At 35.6% G+C, this 23937-nt stretch overlaps 1 protein-coding gene and 1 long non-coding RNA gene across 3 annotated transcripts in view; one reads left to right on the top strand and one right to left on the bottom strand.

Moving 5' to 3' along the window:
- LOC121100720 overlaps window positions 1-23553 on the top strand; it is a 66330-nt gene extending 42777 nt beyond the window's left edge. For both annotated transcript variants that reach the window (XR_005832497.1, XR_005832496.1), the window contains 2 exons: window positions 21070-21161; window positions 23127-23553. This is a non-coding gene — a long non-coding RNA (uncharacterized LOC121100720). The remainder of the gene's footprint in view (window positions 1-21069; window positions 21162-23126) is intronic.
- Window positions 1-23937, bottom strand: part of MAP3K1 (mitogen-activated protein kinase kinase kinase 1) — a 74035-nt gene that overhangs the window by 4474 nt on the left and 45624 nt on the right. Inside the window, exons 4-18 of the mRNA XM_040622250.1 lie at window positions 20936-21136; window positions 20428-20544; window positions 19911-20059; window positions 14609-14730; window positions 13917-13998; window positions 13628-13811; window positions 11428-11706; window positions 7941-8062; window positions 6272-6363; window positions 5762-5951; window positions 4170-5451; window positions 3655-3807; window positions 2766-2928; window positions 1377-1508; window positions 343-485 (exon numbers count right to left, since the gene is read on the bottom strand). Coding sequence (XP_040478184.1) covers window positions 343-485; window positions 1377-1508; window positions 2766-2928; window positions 3655-3807; window positions 4170-5451; window positions 5762-5951; window positions 6272-6363; window positions 7941-8062; window positions 11428-11706; window positions 13628-13811; window positions 13917-13998; window positions 14609-14730; window positions 19911-20059; window positions 20428-20544; window positions 20936-21136 — 3411 coding nt within the window. The remainder of the gene's footprint in view (window positions 1-342; window positions 486-1376; window positions 1509-2765; window positions 2929-3654; window positions 3808-4169; window positions 5452-5761; window positions 5952-6271; window positions 6364-7940; window positions 8063-11427; window positions 11707-13627; window positions 13812-13916; window positions 13999-14608; window positions 14731-19910; window positions 20060-20427; window positions 20545-20935; window positions 21137-23937) is intronic.

Here is a 23937-nt window from a genome sequence, read left to right on the forward strand (position 1 = left end):
GGAGAGAACAATTGTTGAGATGCCTAATTATGTGTTCTTTGTGTGTACTACAAAACAAGTAGTACAAATTACCCCCAAATTCTTTGTTAGAAATAGCCTCAGAAGCAAAACTATTAAAACCTGTCTTTTAAAATTTTGTCAAGACAAAGATGGAAAGGCAGGGATTAAGGGTCTAAAATCAAGGATATCATTAAAACCTTATTTTTAGAATAAGTTATTTTTAGAGCCATGAACTGCTAATTGGTAAGCATATACTGAATAACACTGCAAACTAATTTGCTGTAGTTCTGTCCCACAGAACTACAGATATTTTGTTTCATCACATTCAAAGCTGCTTCTCACCTCAGGTGCCATAAATGCAATTGTCCCCAATAACTGTCCCTGAAACTCTCCAGCACCAGTTCCTTTTGATGCCAACCTCGCTGCAGCTCCAAAATCTGCAATTCTCAGTCTCTGACCTGTGCTGTCAATTAGCAAATTGGCACCTGTCAACAGAGCAAAGGACCTTGTATGTTAAAAACAAAAGAACAGATTAAAACCTCAGTAAAATACTACTAACAAAACAGGACAATAACAAAGAAAGTGGACATGGAAGGATTCAGAGAAATCTCCCCTCTGAATTCACTTCATTCTTGCTAAAGGCACACAGGTATCAACAGTGCAAAATAAATAAAATCCAGAACCTCAAGAGGGAAAATCAAAGTAACATGGCAGAAGGACATAAAGGCAGACATTTAAAGAAATGTTACTAAGTGCGGAAAACCTTTAATATGATGATTCCCAACAAAAATCTTCCCTCAGAGTTAAAATTTTAGTGTAGTTTCCATTTTAAGGCAAAGTCCTATCGAAACATACTCACCTAGACCAATTCAAAATATATACAGTAATTTTGCAATTATAACTTATAAAAAATTAATGCTATAAAATTACTTGAATACTTTGTCAAATACTAGCCACAGACATTCATGTCAGAAAACCAAAGTTGTTGTTAATAAGATGAACTGCAAAAGATCTGAAAGGATTTTTCTCAAAAGAAGTACATGATATCCCAATTATTCTTAATAAAACCAGGAACAGGAACTTTTGGGGAGGCAGCAGATCATGACACCAGGACAGGAAATCAGAGACCTGATTTTTATACCTGGTTTGCCATCAATTAGCAGTGAGACTGAAAAAGTCACAGTCTCTCCGAGAAAGGCAGATTACATGATTCCAAAGCTTCCTTTCACTTCTAATAATTCTAGTGATTTGAGTAACTCAGGAAAAACAATCCCATAGTTGATCTCAAGTTAGAAACTATCAACAAAGGTCCATGTTGTAAAACTACATTTGTTTTCTATTTATTGCTAGTAGGTAGTAATTAAAAGAACTCCTACCTTTGACATCTCTATGAATGATCTGGTTTTCATGGAGATACGAAAGGCCACGAAGTAATTGTTCAGTATAGTTAATAACTACTGATTCCTTGAAGGCTCCATATTTACTGAGCAAATGAGCCACAGATCCCCCTATAAGACAAACATATAATTATCATAAACTCAAGCCAAAATTAAAACTGTTTATTATACTTTGGTTACATAAGCTTGTGCCACAAGAGCTCACATTCACATTTGAAATGTTAAATTTATACTCTGCATCAGAAGTGAAATGGAGTTAAAAACTAACACATTCCCGGAATCTCAAAACCTATCAATTAGACGTTTTCATCAAACTTCCATGAACTATTTTTTTGGAAGGTCAAGATTTCAGAAAGCTTTAAAACAACATTTTGCATGTAACTATTTCTGCAATGTACCATTCACCTCTCTTTTTGACCAAGATATACAAAATACCTCCTTAATAAGACTTAAGTAAACAGTGCTAGTATGTTATTTGGCAGAAGGTAGACAGAAGCCAGACAAGAGAGGAGCCGGAAGATCAGCATTAGGCTTCATATGTTATTGTTTACTAGATCTGTCCTGGGACAGGTCGCAAACTCAATAAACATCGCTGGTAAGTACTGATAATAGTCAACCTAAAAACAACAGTCAACGCAGCTACAACCAACATCAGAGGATGTACTAAAGAACGGATATGTAAATAGAAATCCATTCCTTCAGACGCAGAAAATCTAAGAGGTTAAACCAAGCACTTATTCATTCATTACATCCCAAGTTACTTGTTTTACTGTATGTATGGTCTGATACCACACGAAATTCAGTTCTTATTTGTTCAAGTAGATGATAAGGTTCAACTTCATGCTTCAGTGCTAGTTTACCTACAGTTTTTCCAAGTTATATCTTACTTTCATTTTTATATTGTCACGTTAAAATATCTCAAATCTGTCCGATTGATGATGGCCACCTGGAAAAATATGGGTCTTAAACGTAGCAGGTCTTAAAAAAATTATTCCTATAAAACAGTGCTACACAATCATTTAAAAAGAAACACTGAAAAAGTTTGGTAGAGATAATGAATATCTTATTTATATTTAAATGTAAGACAAAATGGGCAACCCAACCCTCTTGGCTCCCCTCCCTCTTTGGGAGCTTTGTTCTATTGCTCAGTAAACTTTGCTTCGCTGCCCATCAATCAATCAATCCATCAATCAGTGTAAGACAAAACGAAGTATTTCCAGTTCATATTATGTTAGGGGTGATTTGCTTTTAGAAATTCAAGCTACTTATTAAAAATAAGTGTTCATTAAACTGTTTTTTCCTAAATTTAGTATCAGCCAGAAGGTTAAATTCCTGTACTGTTACTGGCGATTTAAAACAGGAACATACCTGCCATCCATTCGATGAAGAGATTGTAATTGCTCTTCTCACATGTGGCTCCCAACATCCTAATGATGTTGGGATGATTCAAATGGCTCATCATTCTGATCTCTTCTCTTAATGCTTCCACTACTTCTTCTTGCTCAGAAGATGTATTTCTGACATATGTCACCTGTTTCAATAACCACGTTTACAAAGTTTTGAATTCTGATAAATTTCTATTTACAATTTTCACTAACAATCTGATCTAAAATGGACAAATTCCAATCAGTTTATAGATTGACAGGAGTTGGCATTTATGCTCATGGATGCCATTTAGATACTTTATAAAAAACCAAGTCAAACTCTTAGAAAAGAGAGTCTAGCTTAAGAAGCAGTGAAGTGTCGGGAAAAGGGAAAAAACTGGGATGTAGCCAATCCTCCAACACTGTCTAAAGATAGAATGAGAAAAGCCTATTCAGAGAAGAACCAACATAATTTAAAAATGAAAGCTTTATTCTTTTCTTATCTTGATAAGCATGCTCATTATAAAAAGTAAACTACAGTTCCCAAGATGATGCTACACTGGTAACACTGCTAAAAGGAGTATGGAACCGTAACTCTTGTTTATAAAAAGCACAAACAAAATCCAAAAACCTCTATGAGGCCCATCGTGATGTTGCATCTTAAAATAATCATGCTTCAACACTATACTTTCAAGGGTCATTTCTACAGCTCATTAAAATAATCATGCTTCAGCTTTTCATTAGAATTCGTGATGCTTTGGCAGTATTTACTCTGAAATTTAGGTTTCTGAGAACTAAAGCATATACACACAGGGACATATCCTTTATTTTTCTTATTTACTCATGCTTCATTTTTATAATTTAAGTCTTTTATGTGCTCACTAGATATTTACCTGTTTAACAGCCATTAAAGTTCCAGTTCCCACATCTTGAGCCTGGTAACAGGAAGAAAATGCTCCAAGGCCTATCTGCTGACCTTTCAGCCATTCAGTGTCTTCTCTGTAAGGCTGTTTTGCTTTGGTATGTCCTGGTAGAGTTTCTGGTGTCTACGTATTAAATGAAAGCAATCTTTTTACTGTTAAGTTAAAAGCGCAAGAGTCTGTAAAATTAGCCTGGCAAAATATTATTCTTGTTCAGTCTGGCTTCCCAGACCACCTATAAAGTTGACCTCTGAAGGCACAGTGTTGATGACCAATGTCAAACGCAGAAGTGATCACCCATTACAGAAGCAACCAGAAATGCCTTTGAAATAGGCAAGTAGTGTTTGTGGTCAAAGCAATGATACAAAACTGCTAATTCTATGTGAAAAACTGCTTCTCATGATTAACTCATGTGAAAAGCATCATTTCTGAGTTAGATTTCTTTTAGCTTGGTCCAAGGAAACTAATCTCTTCAAGACTATACTTACATCCTGTTGAATGATGATGATATCTTCTCCATTTTCAACTTGTAGTTGAGGAACTATGGGAAGGGCATCCTGAGACGCTGACATTGCCATGGCAATTGCTAAAGCTGCTTCTTCTTCAGCTTCCATCTTTTCTTTGCATTTCTGATTATGATTCACATCATCTTTGTAGGTATCATCATTTTCATCCTTTTCAGGAGAGAGTACAGCAACTTCTGACTTAAAAGTTACTGTTGTGTCACTTGAAGGCATAGATGCTTCAAGAAGGTCCTCAATACTGGAGTTGAGCTCTGTATTGACATCTAATCTGCATTTCTCTTCTACTGGGGTGAACACTGTCTCATCACTGGGTATGACAGCATTACTGCTGTTGCTGCTGCTGCCAAAGCTGTCATCACATTGGGCAGTACTGTTCAGATCAAGTGTCATGCTGTTCTTTGAGGCATCTCCCTGTTTACTTGTATTACCTGGGATAGGTCGAGATGGCTTTGGCCTGTGTATATTACTAGAGGGCAGGGGTCTTGACTGAGTAAAGATGGGGGAAAGTTTATCTGAGTCTCTGTTTTCAGAACAGTTTCTCTGGAACTGTAGAGAAAACTTGCGCTGTGTTTGAGGAGATGGCGAAGGTATTTTGCAGGGAATGAATCCCTGAGGTCTATGCTTAGAGACATCTGTTCCAGTGCCAGTTGGTGCAGAGGGGGCAGATGAAGAAGGAGTTGACAAGTGTGGAAACATTAATGGGGAATGATGAGATAAAGGAGAGGTGTTCAAACACTGACTGTGGGGTCTGCCTTTTGTTTGAACCATTGGCTTTGGTTGCTCTATTGTTGTTGAACTGGGAAGTCCTACTGAAATGCTGCCCAGTCTGTCAGTAATGTCCTCCAAATTGGCACTAAGTTTTGTAGCACACAGTCCTTTTCCAGTTTTCTCTAAATGGTCTGTGCGCTCAAGGGAGCTGTTCTCTGTGGTTTCTGGATAGCTGGTAGGGACAGATGCCTGCAAAAAGCTGTCATGTCGACCATCCAAAGTGTCTCCTACGCCCAGCTGGATGGCCTCAGCAATTTCCACCTCATCTGCAATAGCCATCAGACGACGACGCATCCTGGTAAAATGAGTGGAACTGGAAACATTCAGCATTTCTAATAGTTTTGAAAATACGTGGGGTACTGCAGTAACCATTCTTGCAGAACTCAAATATATCCTCCGGGAGAGTTTACCAACCATTGAGTGGGAATTATCAATGGACTGCAAAGCAAAGGTTAAAAGGGACAGCAGCTTTTTATACCTGAAAGAAAAACAAACACATTCAATTACTAGACAAGTCAAAATTACTGCAAAATATATGCAAATAAAAAGGTACTAATTTACAGCTTATACATTTAAAAAAAGTCATTTCAGAACAAAGGATCTATAAATTTTTAATTACATGGCCTAGACTTGAGGTTTTTATGTCAATCAAAGATTAAGGTATTAGTAACCTATATATGCTCTGTAACTTCTGAGTCTTTCATGAATCTAAAATATGTCTTTCTTAGAGGGGTGGGGATGGAGTAGAAAGGAAGAACAAAGTAATATATTTGCAGAAGAAAAATTACCTGACTTCAACAGGCTCAGCTTGTGAAACATCAGTACTGACAATATGAGGGTAAAATTCAGCAGGAAATTCCAACAGCAGTCTGTCTATAAGACAGAGGCGACCCAGAAGTTCTTGCCAGTTGTTTGATTCTGTTTGGTTTCCAAGAATACAACTTAAGACATAATCAATACCACCAATACCAATGGATCCTATGAAAAGGAAAGCAAAAATAATTGAAAAACAATGATATTAAAATCTAATAAAGCAAAACATCAAGATAGCGTAATGCCAAGATGAATTTCTTAGGGGTTGTTTGGGTGGCTCAGTCAGTTAAATGGCCAACTCTTGATTTTGGCTGTCTGGCTCTGTGCTCAGCAAGGAGTCTCTTCCCTCTCCCTCTGCCCCCTCCTCTGTGCCAAAGGGACAAAACCCTGTATACAACTGCCCTATCAGAGATTACAGGATTAGACAGTCGGCGAGGGAAAATGGTTAAGACCTGCTATATTATTATTAAGTAAAAAGTTATTACCAGCTTTAAGTATTTCTCTGCCAACTGCCAACTCTCCTGCTTGGCCTTTGCATAATTCCAACAGTGTTGATATAGACAGCTGACTTGTACGACTAAAAATGAAAGAAGAAATGTCAGACTTGGATCTTAGATAAAATACACATTAAAAGGACAATAGTAATGTAATGCTATGTGAAAAGATGGGTAAAAGTTTCCATAAGTGTTTGCTTTTCCACCACTAAAATCACATTAACAATGTCCCTACAAATAATAATATTCATTATTTAAGGTCTAATTTCATAAATTTTACCTCATTTGTGTTAAGTACAGAATTGTTACTAGTGGCTCTGAGAGAGCAAATACTAATTTAAATAGCAAACCAGATAAAAGGCATATTTTGATTATTTCATTAAAATTAAAAAGAAGACTCGTTTTGATTTCTGAATTTTCAGTAAGAATCTCTTGCATTAAAAACAAAATCTTCCCATCCAAAACTTTATATTTTTTTATATAGACTGAGTGGGTTGCAAATACCTTAAAATCTCTACTGTATTTTTTTATAATGTTCTGTCATTGAAGGCACCAGGTAAACAAACCTAATTTTAGTATTTGGGAAAGCACACAATACAACAAATGCCACAAAAGCAATGAAGTGCTCAGAAAAATATGTGCTCTAATCCTGAAAAACTACATAATTTTTCTATACATTTTACAAATTTTACTTGTTAATTTGCCTAATGTTGTTCAGGTATTATAGTATTCTCTCTAAGCAACAAGACAACTCTAATACTTTCAATCCAGAGGCTTGTGTAGAGAAAACAATGGAGGCGGAGGACAGTCTTCATGAAATGAGAAGCAAGTCAAATCTAAGCACCTAGTTTTTGAGACCGGCTACAGACCTATAAACTACATCATGTGACTTAGGAAGGAAGACAAAAGTTGGGCGGAGCAAGCTCCAAATGGGCACAACAAGGGAGACTCAGTGCTTCCTCCCCTGAGATGGGCAGGACATGAAGTGGCAAGAATGCCGTCCAACCTCTGGCGATAGCTGTGCCCACGAAAGCAGTGGGTGGAGCACTGGTCTCCTAAAAGCACAGTTTGAGCTTTTTTTTTTTTTTTTTTTTACTACAGTCATGCCTCACTTCTCTACCTGACTATCCCTACCCCTCCAATTAGCATTATTCTTGTTCTTGTCAGTTTTTAAGGATACTGCAGGGCTATATGGGATTTGTTGCTGTTTTTTTGTTTGTTTTTAAGTATAAACTGTCATAGAGTACAATTCCATTACACAGCAAATATGGAATGGTTTTTTTTTTAAGCAGGTGCAATGATGTTATTGGTTCCTATCTTGCATAACTCAGTCTCTAAAATGAGATTATGTATATAACACCTACTGCTCTTTCAACTGGATTTGAGATTAATAATATTACTTTAAGATAAAAGAAAGTCAATCACAACACAGTAATACAGTTACCCATGCAGTTTGTTAGCCTGGTTTTTACTTGTCATTAGTCCTTCTCCCTAGTGTTCAACAGCTTTAAGTGTTACATTTTAATTTCAAATCTCATATTAGAAAACAATATTCAAAGCCTCATTTAATAAACATGAATCAAATACTCACCAGGTGTGAGGCTTGTTGCTAGGCTTTTAATATAAGAGGGTTTGAAGCAGTTCATCAATAGGGCCTTACCTATTGGCATCTGCACACTTCACTAGGATGGTGTCTACAACAGGCCGGAGAAGTCTCTGCAGTTTGATTCTTTCTGCCAAACTATGGCAAGGAGTATATACTAGCATGGCTCTCAACGTTTTCTGGGAGGAAAAAACTGAAGGTCAGTTTAACTGTATTTGAAAAGCATCAGAGACCCTGGCATCTGAAAAGCATCTGAGACCATTTAATAAAATAAATAATGATAGAAAAGGATTATAACCCATAAATAAAATAATCCATGAATCCATACTGATACTAATAAATGAATGAATAAATAGATGGGGTACAGAGAAACTCTCTGAACTATTTCTGCAATTTTTGAAGTATGAATTTCAAAATGAGAAGTTAAAAAAGAGCTGCTAATGGCCAAAGCTGGAGTAACAAAAGCAACAAATTAAATGATGATAGTACTGGATTATAATGCACAGATGAAAATAAATACCCATCATCCTATATTGGTATAAATTTTAAAAACTGAATAAATACATAAATGGGAGAAGAGACAGTTCCTTTTGATAGAAGAATTCCAATTAATTAATATAGAAGGAATGAGGGAAATAGAAAATCACCATTAAAACACCATAATAATAACTGCTGTAGGCAAGATCCACTGACAAATGCTTAAATCAGTGGGCAAAATTCTTAACAGAAACAGAGGATATTCACTTAGCCTCAAAGTATCTCCCCCAACACATTTATTAATAGTAATTTTATAGCAAGAAACCTGACAGACATCACCTTAACCAAATGATGAAAGACAGCATCACCAGTAAGAAGACACATCACGTACCCCTTGATACAGTGCACTAAGAATGGCACATTGCCTCTCGTATTCTTATGAAAAATAAACTCAAGCAAATCATGAGAAAATATCAGATAAACCCAAATTGAGGGACATTCTTCAAACTAAGGGGCCACTTTCAAAGTGTCAAGATGTATCCAAGACAAGGAAAGACTGAGGAACCATCACAGATGGGAAGAGATGAAGGTAGCATGGTAACTAAATGCAATGTGAATTTCTGGACTGGATCCTAAAACAGAAAAAAGACATCAATGGAAAAACTAGTGAAAACTGAGTAAAGTCTGTGGCTTAGATGTAAAGGACGCTGCTGCAACAATTGGAGATATCTGAATATGGACTTCATAAGTACACAATATTGTTATTAACACTAAAGTTCCTGAGTCTGCTGATTGCATTGTGGTTATACAGAAGAATGTATCCCTTCTTAAAAGACATACACCAAAATATTTGAGCTGAAATGTCAGGTCGTGATGCCTGCAAATAACTCTCAAATGGTTCAGCAAAGAATTATATATGGTGGTGGGGGGGTGGGGACAGGAAGGACAAAAAGAAAGGGAGAAAGAGAATGGAGAGCTTTAAGGGAAGGAGCCATTTCTGCCTCCACTGTGCATGGCACGCTAAGTAATTATAGAGGAATCAGAATATAGTATGATTCTCAGAGTCCCTTCACAGCTCACAAACTAGACGGGAAACCATCTGAAATTAAGAAGAAACAACCAGACAGTAAGGTAGTACATTGAACAACCAAGTATGCCTGAAGGTTCGTGTTGGAAAATAGTAAGAGAAAGAGGTTAAAAGTTGGGCTAAGTACATTGATCTTTACAGTACCGTGGTCCCTGGATATTCTACATGAAAATACAGACCATGGTAAGATAGATTTGGGAAATAATGCATTGTACTTCTTGCTCTTATAAATTCCTAAAGTACATTAGCTTACTGAAGGTTAAGGTTCCCTTGCAGTGAACAGACCCAGTTAACTCATGTAATTCATTGTTCATCAATTTTAACCAAACACAGAACTCTTTCTTCAGGGGAAGTTTTCATAATCCTGCCAAACTGCCATGGAATATGCTTTTGGAAATGCTGCTAAAGCAACAGAATCCTCTAAGGGTTTTTTTTTTTTTTTTTTTTAAAGATTTTGTTTATTTATTTGACAGAGAGAGAAAGCCAGCGAGAGAGGGAACACAAGCGGGGGGAGTGGCAGAGGAAGAAGCAGGCTCCCAGCCGAGGAGCCTGATGTGGGGCTCGATCCCAGAACGCCGGGATCACGCCCTGAGCCGAAGGCAGACACTTAACGACTGAGCCACCCAGGCGCCCCCTCTAAGGGTTTCTAACCTAGGGAATAATCAAAGTGGTCTTCAAGGAATACTGATGGCTACTATATAGTCAGTGTTCTTAAAATGTCACAGACATTACGGCTAGAGGTTTTATACAATCTCACTTCAAACCTAAGAGGTAATATTTTCATTATTTTATATGTGAGAAAGCTGAAATTTAATGAGTCCTAAAGTCACACTGCTAGCAAATGGAAGAACGAGAATTTGAATCAAGGTCTCTATAATCTTGACCTTATGTTCAGCCTGCCTGGGCTAGTCCCAGTTAACTAGCAGATTATTCAAGTATCCTAGCTAAGATGATAAATTATGACATCACTCAGTTCTGACTCCAAATTCATATTCATACCCATCAGTCTATACTACCTCTCAAAAAGAAGATTCATTGGGCATAGTTGTTACAGGATGGATTGGAAAAAGACCAAGAGTGGAAGCAGAGAGATTAATGAGTTTTAGAAAACGAATTAGGTAAGAATTATTCTAAAGCAGTGGTTGTGAACTGGGGCAATTCTGACCCTGAGGGGACACTCAGCAATGCCTGGAGACATTCTTGGTTGTCATGAAGGAGGTGGGAAGGGGAGGGGGGGTTTGCTACTAGTATCTAGTGGGTAGAGGCCAGGGATGCTGCTGGACATCCTGCAGCGCACAAGCCCGCACCCTTGCGCCCAACAAATAATTATCTGGCTCAATGTCAACAGTGTTGAGGTTGAGAAACCCTGTTCTAAAGATATGTATACTCAGAATGGAGAAAGTAGCCTCCAAAATTACAAATTAAATAACAACCTCATCATTTCATCCCGCTCATGAAAGACAACTTCTAATAGTTTCAATTAGAAAAACAACTCAGTCATCTATGTCATGGAACCCTCCTCTGTGAAGAGGATCCTGAATTTCCATACAACAATGTTTATTAATAATCAGTTCTCCTTAATGCCTAATATCAAATTTTTAAAAAATCAAAGTAACTATGATCACTTGCTATCCCATTAAGCATTTTTAATTTGATCATGTGTAAGATGTAAGGAAAATTTAAAGATATGAATAGCAAGACATGGCTATTTTAGGGGAGAAAAGTAAACAGTATATAAGAAAACCTGAATAGATTAAAACAAGTAAAATCCAAATGAAGAGATTAAATGGAAAATTGAAATTTCTTGGGATTATGGAATAAAAATTTGGATTTTCCAAAATTAAATCAGGTAAAGTAGTTTCACTGGATCTTAGGAGTGACATCTATAAGTTCTAAAAAAAAAAAAAAACAAAAAAACCCAAAACAAACAAAACAAAAAACCCACCCATAATGCTTTGGTTATGTAATAAAGCTACTTACTAAAGCAGCAACGTACACTTTGTAGACAGGGTCACCACAGACCATGGACAAAACGTTGCAGCATGCCTCTACCACGTCTCCTGAGATACTGGTCTGGGAAGACCCACTGCTGGCTCCAGCACTCGGGCTGCTTCTACCGTTGCTCCCAGAATTTCCAGTGCTCTCCCCATTTGCCAATAGCAGAGCCCCACTAACATCGTGGGAAAGACGCCTGAGAGCCATCTCTCTTACATTCCAGTTTCTAGAAAATAAGCAGCCAACGAGTTCCATTCCAAATACCTATAGTCAAACAAACACAATGAATTCAATATGGAGAAAAACTGATGAACCTCAAGTATTTGAAAATAAGCATGATTTTTGATTACTAAAGGAAAGTTGTGGACATTTCTTAAATCTCACCAATCCACATAATTTGAAATTATGTCCAGCCACTTAAAAATCAGAAGGAGGAATTTTATATTTAAGTTGAATTGGTAATTATCCAAACTCCTTAACATTTATTAGCTCAAATAAAATTAAGAGTGAACTCCATTAAGTAATTAGATGGATATGTATATGTTTCTGTACTCTTATGCTTATGACAAAAAAATCTGTAAAGAACCCCAACTTTGTATTTGTATTAAGGTAGTTACAGAGAAAAAACTGAAGCAAGATAAAGCCAAATCAAAAAAGGCACTGGAGTGTCCAAGAGATACAGAGTATTTTTCTTACAAATGACAGTGGTAAGTTAAAAACTTTTAAAGTGATTTTGTCTTGCAGAAAAAGGTTAAAGAAAAAAAAAAAAACCCTCAACAAAATAGTTGGAACTATAACAAAGGGGTGAAAAATTCTAAAGGAAAAAGAAAAAAACTCGTGTTCAAATCAGCAAATCACGAAGCCTGTAAAGACCAAGAGTCACTAAATAAAGGAAAGGGTACATGGTCTTGACATTATGGGCCAATTAGCTAAAAGTAAACTTAAAACCTAAGGTAACTTACCATATGAAAAATTTCTGAATTTTAGAGATGAATAAACACAATTTTAGGGCAAATAAATGATGACTTACTTAAGTGTGTTCTGTTACAAGGTGACAGTAAAGGAGAATAAATCAACTAGAATATGGTCATCTTATATGCCCGGCATGCAGTGTTAAATAGCATACCATGACCTAAGTCTTAATTGTTTTATATCATATCCTTAATAAAATACTAGGAGTAGATAGCGTACTCCAGCCTAAAGCTTAAGCACAACTCACTACACCACTGCCTTGAAAGAATGGCATCCAGTAGCTCCTAAGTATCAACTCTGAGAGTTCTTTTGACAGCTCGTGAGGGGGCAGGTGAGGGCCTATGTGCAGTACCATTAATGAATCAGATAAAAGAAATAAGGTATGTTTATTAATTTTGCAAATTTTATTAGATTCAGGATAGGTTACTTACATGCTGAGAAAAGAGAATTCAAAAGCTGCAGGACTATAATAGTCATAAAAAGAAAAAGGAAATCCTAATGACATGAGCTGAATGAGTTTGTTTACAAATTTAATAGTATTAAACAGAATTTAACAGATTATTGAAAACATTTTACTTCACTACTGTCTACTGGAGACATTGTTTAGTTTGGGATGCTACATTCTTAAAAAATAATAGTAAGCAGGCAACAACAAAGAAAATTACTAGAATCCAACCAACCAATAGAAATTCCGATTTACTGAGGAAGAAAACACATTTCATCAGAAGAGAAAGTAAAAACAAACTGTCCTTACAATTACAAATAAAAATGGCTAATATAAGTAAAAAAACCTACATTTTTTCCCCTTATTCATCCACTCAGCAATTATTAAGCACCTACTATATGCCATGAGGATACAGAAAAGAGAAGTTGAGTTTAAATGGTAATAAAGAAGAAAAATGACAGAAATTCTTAGAAGTGGGATGAAACATTTGAACAAGTTAGCACTGAAGAAGTCTAGTGTCTATCCCTAGATAATCCTGATGTCTGATGGTTCAGAAAGCGATTTTTCTAGCGATGGGAGGTGAGACTCCAAGAATTTTCAAAGTTTAAACTCTATAATAAGAGTGTTAACACCAGAGGTAGAATTTTCAATCCAATTATCAGTCATGAGGGAGGCAAGCGAAAGTACTTTAAGTTATCAACAACTGGGAGATAGCTACATTAATTGGTCTATAAAGGCTTATTTGAGAAATGAAGACTAAGAACTTACCTGAATCCATGGCTCAGCTAAATCTTTGTAAGCAGGAGGAATCTGCTGAGCTCCATAATGAGTAAGGTTAAAATTGCTCTCCTGACTCCTTCGTTGTGATCCAGCCAAAGGCTGCTGCTGTATGGTTTGCTGCTGTGCAGCTCTCAGGGAAGAAGGGGAATCCACGGGGCTTGACAACTCGTGGCTAAATGAAAAATTAACCAAATCTTGTTAGAAGATTTAAAGAACACTTTGAGAACATTTTTATTTTTTATTAAACATATCCAAATCATTAATTCAAAATCGTTACCTATAGAAATCATGAGATCTCCACTTAGACCTACAAAGGGGACATATTAAAGGTTCTCTATTTCTTCTACATTCTTCTGCCCCTGAAAAATTAAAGGAAAAAAACTTAAAAAATATATAAATGCTTAACATTAAATAACTATATATAATAATTGCTGCTAATGGCTAGTATAGGTTTATATCGAAGGAACCTCAAAAAATAATTTGATGTATTTACCTAGAAGCAGGCAAACAGAGGATGTAAAATTATTCTGATGTGCGTACCTTTTGCAAATGCTATTTTTTTTAAGTTACAACATGTATTTTGCAAACTATTTTTTAAACATTCTGCCCACTTGATTACCTGATAATGTCATTCCAAAACGTGCTTTCATGTTATCCTGTCATGCCTGCCCAGGTCTTCTTCTACCTCCTCACCTCCACTAATGCCTTCCAGACCAGAATTATGTTTTTAATTCTGTGCATGCCTTCCATTACTACATGTATCACACTGTGTTACATTTCTTCGCTCACAAAGCTCATCTCCTAACAGATCCTAAACTCCAATTCGTTGAAAACTTTACTTAAGGGCCTAGATATACTTCTTTTCTTCTCTCCCCAGGCTCCCCAAAGTCATGTTAAAATCCTAGATAATACAGTTGACTCCTAGAGTAACTGTGCTGAGGAAGCACAGGGAGAAGAAGAGCCACATACAGATTGACATGCAGTGGTGATGTAGCTTGTTCCTGCAGCCGTCTTCGCACACGGTGAGACTCTCTTCATCAAGCATGCCCAGCAAGCAAATAGGACACATCTGTTCCTCCTCATCTTTTATACTATGAGGAAAGGGAAAGAAAAGCATTAAATGCTAAAGAATATAATACAGAATTAACACCATAGCTAAAACAATTTTGGATTCTTTACAATATGAAAAAACTAATTAGAAATTCTTGTTAGGAGCATCTTCTGTAGAACTATTTGAGAAATATTTTTTTCTCCTACTACTATACAGTAATTTTAAATAAGATTCGTACCACTAGTATTTATAGATTGTGGGTATGAGTTAACCTTTCCTTGCTATAGATACAATTCAGTATAGGAAGTACAATCTTAGAGACCTCTGTAGCTCCACAATTCTGCTGTTGTACTTTTTAAACAAACTGTTTTAAGGTTTGACTACAAAGATGCGACATGCCAATAGTTTCAAGATTTCAATTATTGGAAAGGACCTTAGAGCTCATCTATTCCATGTAAGTTTGAAGGCCCATCACAGGTACTTTTTGGGGGTCCATAAACTGGTCCAACTTTCCTAGAAACTAAGCTAGAAACATATGTCACACTGTTAATAAGCAAACCCTTTCAACTAGACTTCTAGGAATATATCATAAGGAAATAAAGAGACAAAATAATAAGCATACACACACACACAGACACACACAAAAGAATGTTCACTGCAGTATTTAGCATAAAGAAAAAAAACAACCAAATGAACATCAAAAGGTTAAAAAAAAAGTACACCCACACACTGTAAAGCTTTTACAAAGGATCTAAGACATTCATAAATAATGACAGACATCCACAATATACTATATAGTGAAAAAAAAAAGACAGCATGACAGAATTCTAATTCTTACAGAATGATTCCAATTTATGGCAAAATTGCAACTTTATTGTGTATATTTGAAGTATACTGTATATACCTGAATATTCTTAATACACAAAGTGCTTTTAAAAAATCAGTAAGAAAAATACTAATAATTCAATAGTAAAATGGGCAACGAAGATAAAGAGGAAATTGAAATGAAAAATACAAATAGCCAATTATGAAAAACGAAGTACAAAATGCATATTAATGAAACTGTATCTTTTTTTTTTAATAACCTGATTGACAAAATTTAGGTTGGTAACATCTGGCCTTGATATTGGCACAGGAAAACAAGTTCTCATATATACTACTGGTAGGAGTAAAAACTGAAATTTTTGGAAAGGAATGTGCTAGTATTTCTTAAATTATTTAATGTACATATGCATGACCTAAAAAACCTATTTTCTAGGATGCCATCCTATGGAGTTATTTGGAATATATAAACAAAGAAAATTTACTGCATTAATAGGGAAAAAATTAGGTGTACTAGATGTCTTAATTATGGCAATGGCAAAATAAATTGTGGTATATCTACATAATCTTATACAGCCATGAAAAGAAAGTAGTGGATATTTTTGTACTGACTCAGGAAAATGGTCCTGGTATCTAAAGTTTAAAAAAAATCAAGTTTCAGATCAAAATATAAAGCATGACTTTTATATTTGTTTAAAAAACAAAAATGAGAGAATTATTGAGGAGGGTGTGTGTGTGTATAAAAAAACAATGTGAGGAAGAGTTTTATTTCCTTTAATTTTTGAAAGTTGTATTAAACTGTTAACGGGTTATTTTGTACGCAGCCCAGACTGGCGAGAGAAGTTTTGTTTTATATTTTATAAATTTTGGTTGAACCTTCACAATGTCATGAGTGGCTTTTAAAAATCAGTAACAATATTTCCATTACAATATACAGACTAGGTTCTGAGATGTTAAATAAGTTGCCAAAGACCATAAAAATCAGTGTGCGGTAGGCTTTGAGAAGAATATTTCATAATCTACCTACCCCAACAAATTCGAGTCTACTAAGTTCACGCTTTTCTTTGGACCTAATATTACACTTCTACGACCTTAAGCTATAATTCCTGAAAAACAGGTCTGAATGAAAGCAAGGTAACAGTTTTCTTTAAAAACTTTCATAAAAGCTGAACAAACAGGTCCAAAAAGTCATTATGCATGATTCCTGAGGTGAAGGTGGACATACTAGTCTCTTTCCCTCCTGATTATCTGCCCCTTTGCTTTATCTCTTTTCATAATTATGGAGCTATGTGGAATGGGGAAGTGCTGTCAAAATATGCATGCGGTAATGACAAAAATGAACAGAAACATGGCAGAAATGATTTGTACAACAATCTGTGATAAGAAATATTAATGGCAGAGATGATCCCAGGTCAAGTAACTTTCAAATTACACCAAAAATAGCTTATTCAAATGACTTAGAAGAAAAAAATAAAATTCCAAAATGTAGTCCAACTGCACATACAGCTTATTACTCAAACGCTTTTCTGACTTTGGCATCCATTTATTGTTGGACATGAATTGTTTCTGTACTTTCACATTTTAAGAAACCGGTAGAAACATTTTTGTGCCCACCTCTTCTTTGTTTCACATTTCCTTTATAACAATTTTTTCAGAAGTCACTTGAGAGCAGGGGTTAGCATACTACAAGGGGATCAAATTAGCCTGTTCCAGCTTTTGTAAATAAAGTTTTATTGGAACACAGCCACACCCATTCATTCACTTATCCTCTATGGCTATTTCAACTACAAGGGCAGAGAGAGGTGAGTAGTTGTGACAGAGACCTGATAAACCTTAAAGCCCAGACCTGATAAACCTTAAAGCCCAAAGTATTTAAAGTATAAAAAAGTCACCCATAATAATGCCACCTATTAATAACCATTAAAATTCTTACTCATTATGTATGTACTCACAATACCTTTATATATAAAGATTGGGTTCAGACATAACATGCAGTATTATAACCTGGATTTTGTTTCATGCCATTCAGTATTCTTCAGAAGCATAAAGATTTACTTATTTATTTGAGAGAAAAAGCACAAGACAGCAAGCGCCAACAGGGGAAGGGGCAGTAAAAACTGGAAAGAATCTGCAGCAGACTCCCTGATGAGCTCAGAGCCTGAGAGAGGGCTCAATCTCACAATACTGAGATCATGACCTGAGCTGAATTCAAGAGTCGGATGCTTAACCAACTGAGCCACCCAGGCGCCCCAGAAGCGTAATTTTAATAGCTGCATGAACTGTTCCTAATATGGGTATACTTTAGCCATTCCCTTGCTGGATATTTAAGCTGTTCTCAATTTTTTCCATAATACTATGACAGAGGGTCATATATATAAATCTTGTGCATTTCTCAGATTAAAATTTTTTGTCAAGGAAAGTACATTTACTGCATCAACAAATATAAACATTTAAAAAACCACATTATTTTTTTCCAGAAAGACTACAGAACTTGACAAACAGTGAAGCAAATCCTTGTACAAGAACTGAATTGTCTCATGACAAAGTCTCTACTAATTATCTAAATATATTTGGTATCTTTTTTTTTTCATGACCATTTCCTTGGTTATTATGTTAACTAAACCATTTTCATGTTTGTTAGCCTTTTGAAATTCTTTTGTGAATATTCTCTTCATGCCCTTTGCCCATTTATGTACTAGGGCCTTAGGTTCCTGTTTATAGCTTTTTTTTTTTTTTGGGGGGGGGGTAAAGTTTTTAAAGTATATTCAATTTGTCCCAATTCTGGCTTTTGTTGTTTCATATATAAATTAATATTAACACAATGCAATCAGGTCTCCAGACAAATTTTCTGTATTTTTTTTAATTATAGTCTTTAAATATAAAAATTTGTGATTACATGAAACATTAACCTACTTACCTACACAGTATAAGCTCAGTTTATCAAGATGACAGCTTCAGTGGTTCCCCCCACGGATACATTAATCCAAATGAATTAATAAAACCTCCATATTATGGCCAGCCCATATTTGGACAGTATCCTCGTTTTTTAGAGAGAAACTTTCAACTATGGCTACCCAGTTTTAAACATTTCTTGTGAATCACAAGGAGAATGGCTCCAGAGTAAGTTTGGGTCAGGAAGCTCAAGAAATGAAGCTCATTATTTCATCTATTTAGAAGAGATAAGGAGTAAGGTTCTGGTTCTGCCTTTGCTCAACTGAGCTGCATGACCTCTTTTGGCTTCAGAGTTATCACTGAACCATGTATACTAGAAATCTCTAATTCCCAAATCATTTAATCAAAAATAAGAAAATTTAAACATTTATTTTTCCCTTAGGTGTCTCCTTTCTTTTCTTCACAGATCCCTTGACCTGATTACTTTCTTTTCTTCATGAATTGTGAAGTAGTAATAATACTTAAAAAAATTGCTGGGATGAAGATGGGACTCAATCACTTAGACTAGTGCTTCTTGAACAGGTGCCTCAGGAACATATAGGAGGTGCCCTTTTCAGAGAAGCAGCATTCCTTTCTGGAGTAATTTAAGAAACTCATTTTTACATTAAAACCAATGAAGAAACCCAATAAAGAACTTGGTAAAGAAAGAAGATTCACATGAGAATTTTTTTCACACCTGTCATTTTGGGCTATATCTCAGATCCTTCAGCATTACGTGTTCATTCTTATTAACAACCAGCTAGGCAATGGAAGAGTTTGAGAAGCGCTGCAGATTTTAAATAACTGATTAATGGCTACTGTATCTCTTAATTACAAATGATTAGTCTGTTTAGAAGAGCATCCTTGTGTTCTCACAAGTAGAACAGCCAGTAATGAGGATTCTATGAAGATATCTATGAAAGAAGTAGTGATGTCATTCATACAATTTAAAGAGCCTACATTGGAAAGTGATTTTGGAATACCACTTTGGCTTGTATATAATCTGTTTATAAAAGAACTAAAGACATATTTTTTACACAGTGCCTCAGCTTCATTGTCTGCAAAAGAGTGATAAAACCTACGTAATGAGGTTGGTATATGAACAGAATGAGACACCATATTAGGTGCTTGGCAAAAAGTAATGATTGATAAACAGTAGCCCCTTATATTTTATACTTGCCACCTGATTCTTATGGAATGACAATTATATTCTGATTTTTAAGGTGCCATTTTTCAACAGTGTAGTTTTTCAGGATGTAAAGTCCATATGTATGTATGCATATATGTGTGTATACACACACATACCCAGAAGACCTTTGATATTGTTTACCCCTGATTTTAACTTCAAAGCCAAGATTCAGTATGTAAATTATTTTAGAAGAACTTAACAAGTAGATATAAAAAATTACCTCTAAAATTAAAAAGTAACAGTGGATTAATGCTTTTAATTCCTTAAAAAGTACTAACCTGTTTTCTGAACTAGATGTAGAAGTACTAGATGATGACAATGTATGAGAATTTGACATGCGTGAAACAAACTTCTGGATGGTGTTACGAGATGGAGCTTTGATCCTTGAGCTACGCCTACTGTGATATTTCTGGAACAAACTTTCAACCTAACATTGAAAAAAGATAGTAACAATGATATTTGTGCCATAATATACATATAAAGAGTTCTAGAGGTTGAACTTTTTTTTCATAAATTTTTCACAAGCTAATTTAGGAGCTTCAAAAATAAGAATATATATAGCTTACTAAGGACAATATTTTTTACTGCAGGTCAGTGTTTACTTTCTTTTCGATCTGGAAGAAAAAACTAATTAGTCAAAGGATTATAAAAGATAAGCCTCAAATAATTCTTAAATATCTTCACACCTTCAAAGTGACCACTGTCTATTTAAATTTAGAGCTCATGGAAAATTGTCAGGAATGAGCCATAAAAATGTGTTAGCAATTTTACTCTAAAGCATTTATTAAAAATTACCTCAAAATTCTTTAAAGTTTTTCTCCATAACATCGGGTCTGAAGGTTCTAGTTGAAACACCCGAAGCATAACAAACAACAGATGAATACAAAATGTTCCACGCCCACAGCTGCAGTTCTAAAGAGTTAAAAGAGAACCTAGGGTAATAAATCTGTGGTTCTATTAGAATTCCTAAGATCACTTTTTTTTATATTTCCAAGTTTAACAAAGTTTCTATTAATTTGCTTCATTACTCTTAGATATATAAGGATATGTAGGAAAAGTCTACACCGTGACTTAATCTCTCATTTTTGGTGAATTTATTAAATTTGTATTCTAAAGTATATTGAGTCATATTAGAGACTGTTAAAAATACATTAAATAAAAATGTTTATTAGCCCAAAATATATTTTAAATTCAGTTTAGTTAACTAAAGAGAATTAACTGATCTAAATTTAAGAATGTTGTAGTACCTACATTTGAGTTAATACCAGATACTTATAAGATGTAAAATGGTGAAAAACCCTACCTGAGGCCCGATAAACACCCGGTATTTATTATCTGGGCTGTCTCCTCCAATCAGGAAAGAGTTGGGTCCTATTTGTTGCAGTAAGTACAGCCTGGCCCGCATAACTTTGTTTACACGGCGGTTTGTCTCCTCAGGGCTGTATGGTGAGAAGCCATCCGGTGAAGGGGCTCTTCGAGGTGGTGTGATTCGCCCACTCTGAAACTTCACAGCATTGTTTCTGTATTAGGTAAATTGCTTACTTCTTGATAAGAAACAATTACCTAAAAAGGGTTATACCAGAAGGCCATGTGGCATTTTATATTCTGAAAAAATGCCCCAAAATATAATGGGACAAAATGCGTTTTGCAAATGCTTTTTATCTAACATATGCATCCCAAGTAAACTTCTAAAATCTCAGTCAACCTTATAACTAATGATAAATATTTGGCTGAGTAAGACAACCATGTGGTAATTTTACAAAATGTAAATATTTGAGTTCTTTGAAAAGAATTATGTAAACGAAGATTAAAAGCATAAAAATTCATCCATAAGCAAGCAAAATGACTTGTTTCTAGTGACAAAAATCAAACATCCGATTTCCTGGCTTCCACTTAAGGTGTTACTAAATGCTTTTTTGCAACTGGTAGTGCATAAACACCACCGTGGAATTCCGCCCGTGGTACGCTGTAGAGAACTAATGGCAAGTGACGTTCCCCAGATTAAGATGTTTTACTGAAGGCTAAATCTCGTGTGGTGAAGGTGATATAGATCACTCATTTCACGCCATTGATTCCCCTAGAACTTGGTCTTTCTATCAACACGCAGTGGAAATTCTAGTTCTTTCTGATGCCTAGTTTAATTGTTAAAGATAATAAATGTTGGTGAGAACATGAAGGATTAGAACCTTCATACAGTTCTGGTGGGAAAATAAAATGGTACAGCTGGTTTGGAAAACATGAGCCAGCAATTCCACTTCCAGGTATAAGCCCAAGAGAAGTGAAAAGATATGTACACAGATTCATACTAAATGTTCTCAACAGCATTACTCATAATAACCAAAGAGTGGAAACAACTCAGACGTCCATCAACTAACGAATGGATAAATCAAATGTGTATATCCATACAAAAGAATGTTATTCTATAATTAAAAATGGAGTACTTCCAAACAGAATTACAGAGAATTGGGTCAATCAGAAATTAATTTTGAATGTTAAACAAACAAAACAAGAATGATACGGCATAGCTAATATTTTTGTGTTAATATATGTATGTGCATGGGAAAAAGCAATGCACACACTGATAAACACATTTTGTGGGGAAAAGATCCCCAGAAAAAACAAAGAAAAACAAATGGGGTACTGATACAAGTTATACCATGAATGAACCTTGAAAACATGATGGTAGGTGAGAGAAACCAGTAACAAAACACCACATATAGTACATGATTCCATTTACTGTTTATGAAATAATCAGAATAGGCAAATTACGCATAGACTAAGAAAGTAGATTAATGGTTGCCTAGGGCTGGACAGAGACTGCTAATGGTCTGGGGCTTCTTTTTGGGGTGATGAAAATGTTTTGAAGTTGACTGTAGTGATGGCCACAACTCTGAATAGACCAAAAGCGAATGAACAGTACAATTTAAACAGGTGAATTGTACAGTATAGGAATTGTATCTCAATCCAGCCATTATTTAATAGGCAGTTATTAAAAAGTAAAAGAAAAAACAAGTACACACGTACATGCTATATGACCTAAGTATTCAGACCATGGATATGCTCACAGATGTGTAAAATGATGGGTGCATGAAAAGTATTTTTGCAGGACTGTTTTTTAGTAATGAAAAGAAGGAATATACATGTCCATTAGTGTATGCAGTTCATTAAATAAACTGATTTATCCAGATAATGAAATGCTGACTTGGTGTTAAAAAGAATGAGGGGTAACTTTCACTAACATATATCCTAAAGTGGGGGAGGGAAGGGGAAATGCAATTCTGTATATACTTGTGGTAGACTTTTATATTTTGATAGCCCCTATAAACCACACCTCCCAGTGTTTTATACCCTTGTGTAGTCCCCCCCCCCCCCCCCTTTTTTTGGTTTTAAAACAAACTACTTTTGGGCAATAAGTCATTAGGAAATGAGGCAGCTTTTTTTTTCTTTTCTTTTTTTTTTTTTTTTTTTTGGCTTAAGAGAAATTTGTTTTGTAGTTCCAGAGGCTAGAAGTTCAAGAGCAGGTGTCAGCAGGATTCCCTCTAAGGACAGAGAAAGAGAATCTGTTCCATGCTCTCTCCTAGCCTGCAAAACTTGGGTGTTGCAGCCCAACTTCCATGCTATGAGGAAGAGATGCCAACAGCCTCCAATGGTTGTGCCATATCAGTTGAAGCACCAGACACGTGAGTGAGGAAGAAGCAACTTGGATATCCCAGCTTCAGCAGATACCATGGGGAACAGACAGAAGTCATTCCTGCTAAGCCCCACCTAATTTGCAGATTCATGAGCAATAACAAGATTGTTGTTGTTTTAAGTTTAAAAAAAAAAATAGGGGCGCCTGGGTGGCACAGCGGTTAAGCGTCTGCCTTCGGCTCAGGGCGTGATCCCGGCGTTATGGGATCGAGCCCCACATCAGGCTCTTCAGCTATGAGCCTGCTTCTTCCTCTCCCGCTCCCCTTGCTTGTGTTCCCTCTCTCGCTGGCTGTCTCTATCTCTGTCAAATAAATAAATAAAATGTTTAAAAAAAAATAAAAATAAAAAAATAAAAAAAAATAAAAAAAAATAGCTCATTTAAATGTGTCAACATAGAGCCAATAGATACTGTTGGGTATCTTGGACTTTAATGTAGAAAAATTTACTTCAAATTTTCTTCTGGAAGGATTTATATACTGATGAGAGGAAAACAAAATCTCCTCCTTCTGGTCATGATCTTAATCATTCTACCACCCACTCATTTGCTCTTTGCTCTTCAAGTTTAGAAAGTAAATTTTAACTTGCAATTCTGCCACTAGAAGTCTCTCTCTCTCT

The sequence above is a fragment of the Ursus maritimus genome, unplaced genomic scaffold, assembly GCF_017311325.1.
Source record: "Ursus maritimus isolate PB19 unplaced genomic scaffold, ASM1731132v1 scaffold_5, whole genome shotgun sequence".
Taxonomy (NCBI): Eukaryota; Metazoa; Chordata; class Mammalia; order Carnivora; family Ursidae; genus Ursus; species Ursus maritimus.